The sequence below is a fragment of the Galeopterus variegatus genome, unplaced genomic scaffold, assembly GCF_000696425.1.
Source record: "Galeopterus variegatus unplaced genomic scaffold, G_variegatus-3.0.2 Scaffold2798, whole genome shotgun sequence".
NCBI classification, from domain to species: domain Eukaryota; kingdom Metazoa; phylum Chordata; class Mammalia; order Dermoptera; family Cynocephalidae; genus Galeopterus; species Galeopterus variegatus.
The window spans coordinates 130,882-132,021 of NW_007728909.1; the positions used below are offsets into that span (position 1 = coordinate 130,882).

Consider the following 1,140-nt stretch of genomic DNA (forward strand, 5'->3'; position numbering starts at 1 on the left):
GGTTTTTTTTTTTTTTTTTTTGGTGGCTGGACAGTACAGGGATGGAACCCTGGACCTTGGTGTTATCAGCACCAGCTCTAACCAAGTGAACTAACCAGCCAGCCCAGGCATTCTGACTTTAAAACCCTTGACCTCCTACTCTGTTTGAACCCAAAGCATTTAAGCATATGTCTACAGCTCTGGGCAAACAGCTTTTCCCCATGATCTCCTGATTCAGGTGCTGCCTACTCTGTCCCAGAAACATTGAGCCCAGGCTCAGAAAGAGTCGGAACACTTTCTCTTCCTTAAGATTTTGGTTCAGTTGCCCTCAGGAAAGATGAGAGTGGCAGAAAAAAGCACTGTGCTTTTGGGGAGCACCTCTACCCCAGTCCAACCTCACCACAAACCACACTGAAGGCAGCAAGTTATGGCAGGAGGTAGGAGGTAAAGATAAGGTTTGCTCCTTTCCTGCCATCCCTGATGCAGAGCTGTGAGTGAACAGTACACCTCCTGGCAACTAAACGGAGGCATGTAAATGAAATGTGCCCTTCTAATTGCCCCCAGGATATGCACCATGTACATAGTAAAGACTGCCAATCCATGAATAGTGAAGCAATGTGAACAGAATCTTGTCTGAGGATGCTGAAGCAAATGAAGTAGCACCTCTACTGCAGAGGATCACTGTGCAGATTAAATGGGTAACATGTATAGGGGATCAGTAGATGTGAATTTCTTTTCATTCTTTGGCTATTATAATACTGGGAGAAACATTTAGCATCTCTGCTCTCCAGGGTGAAATGAGAGAAAGAAATGAAAATGTGCATTTAAAAATGATTAGCCAACTATTAGTCAAAATCAGTATGTAGATCAAAGCCTATTACTTATTTTCTAAAATACTTAAAACAAACAAAAAAAAAACAGACACAACTGGTGAATGAGGATGGTCTCTTGATTTTGTGTAGGATTTGATGCACACAGGACCTTAACAGTCCAAACCTGTTTCCCTAAAGAAAAATCAAACAGGCAGCTGACGGACAGGAGATGAAGCTACTGTCCCTCTGGCTGTTGCATACCTGGCTGGGCCTGGCTGGCCTCCTTGGGGGGACTCTGGGGGGCTGGCAAGCTGCTAGGGTTGCTGTTGGATTCGGCTTTAACCCCCTG

At 44.7% G+C, this 1,140-nt stretch overlaps 1 protein-coding gene across 1 annotated transcript in view; it reads right to left on the minus strand.

The window, feature by feature from the left end:
- PDE4DIP (phosphodiesterase 4D interacting protein) overlaps positions 1-1,140 on the minus strand; it is a 153,448-nt gene that overhangs the window by 30,876 nt on the left and 121,432 nt on the right. Inside the window, exon 32 of the mRNA XM_008583029.1 lies at positions 1,053-1,094. Within this exon, the coding sequence (XP_008581251.1) occupies positions 1,053-1,094 (42 nt within the window). The remainder of the gene's footprint in view (positions 1-1,052; positions 1,095-1,140) is intronic.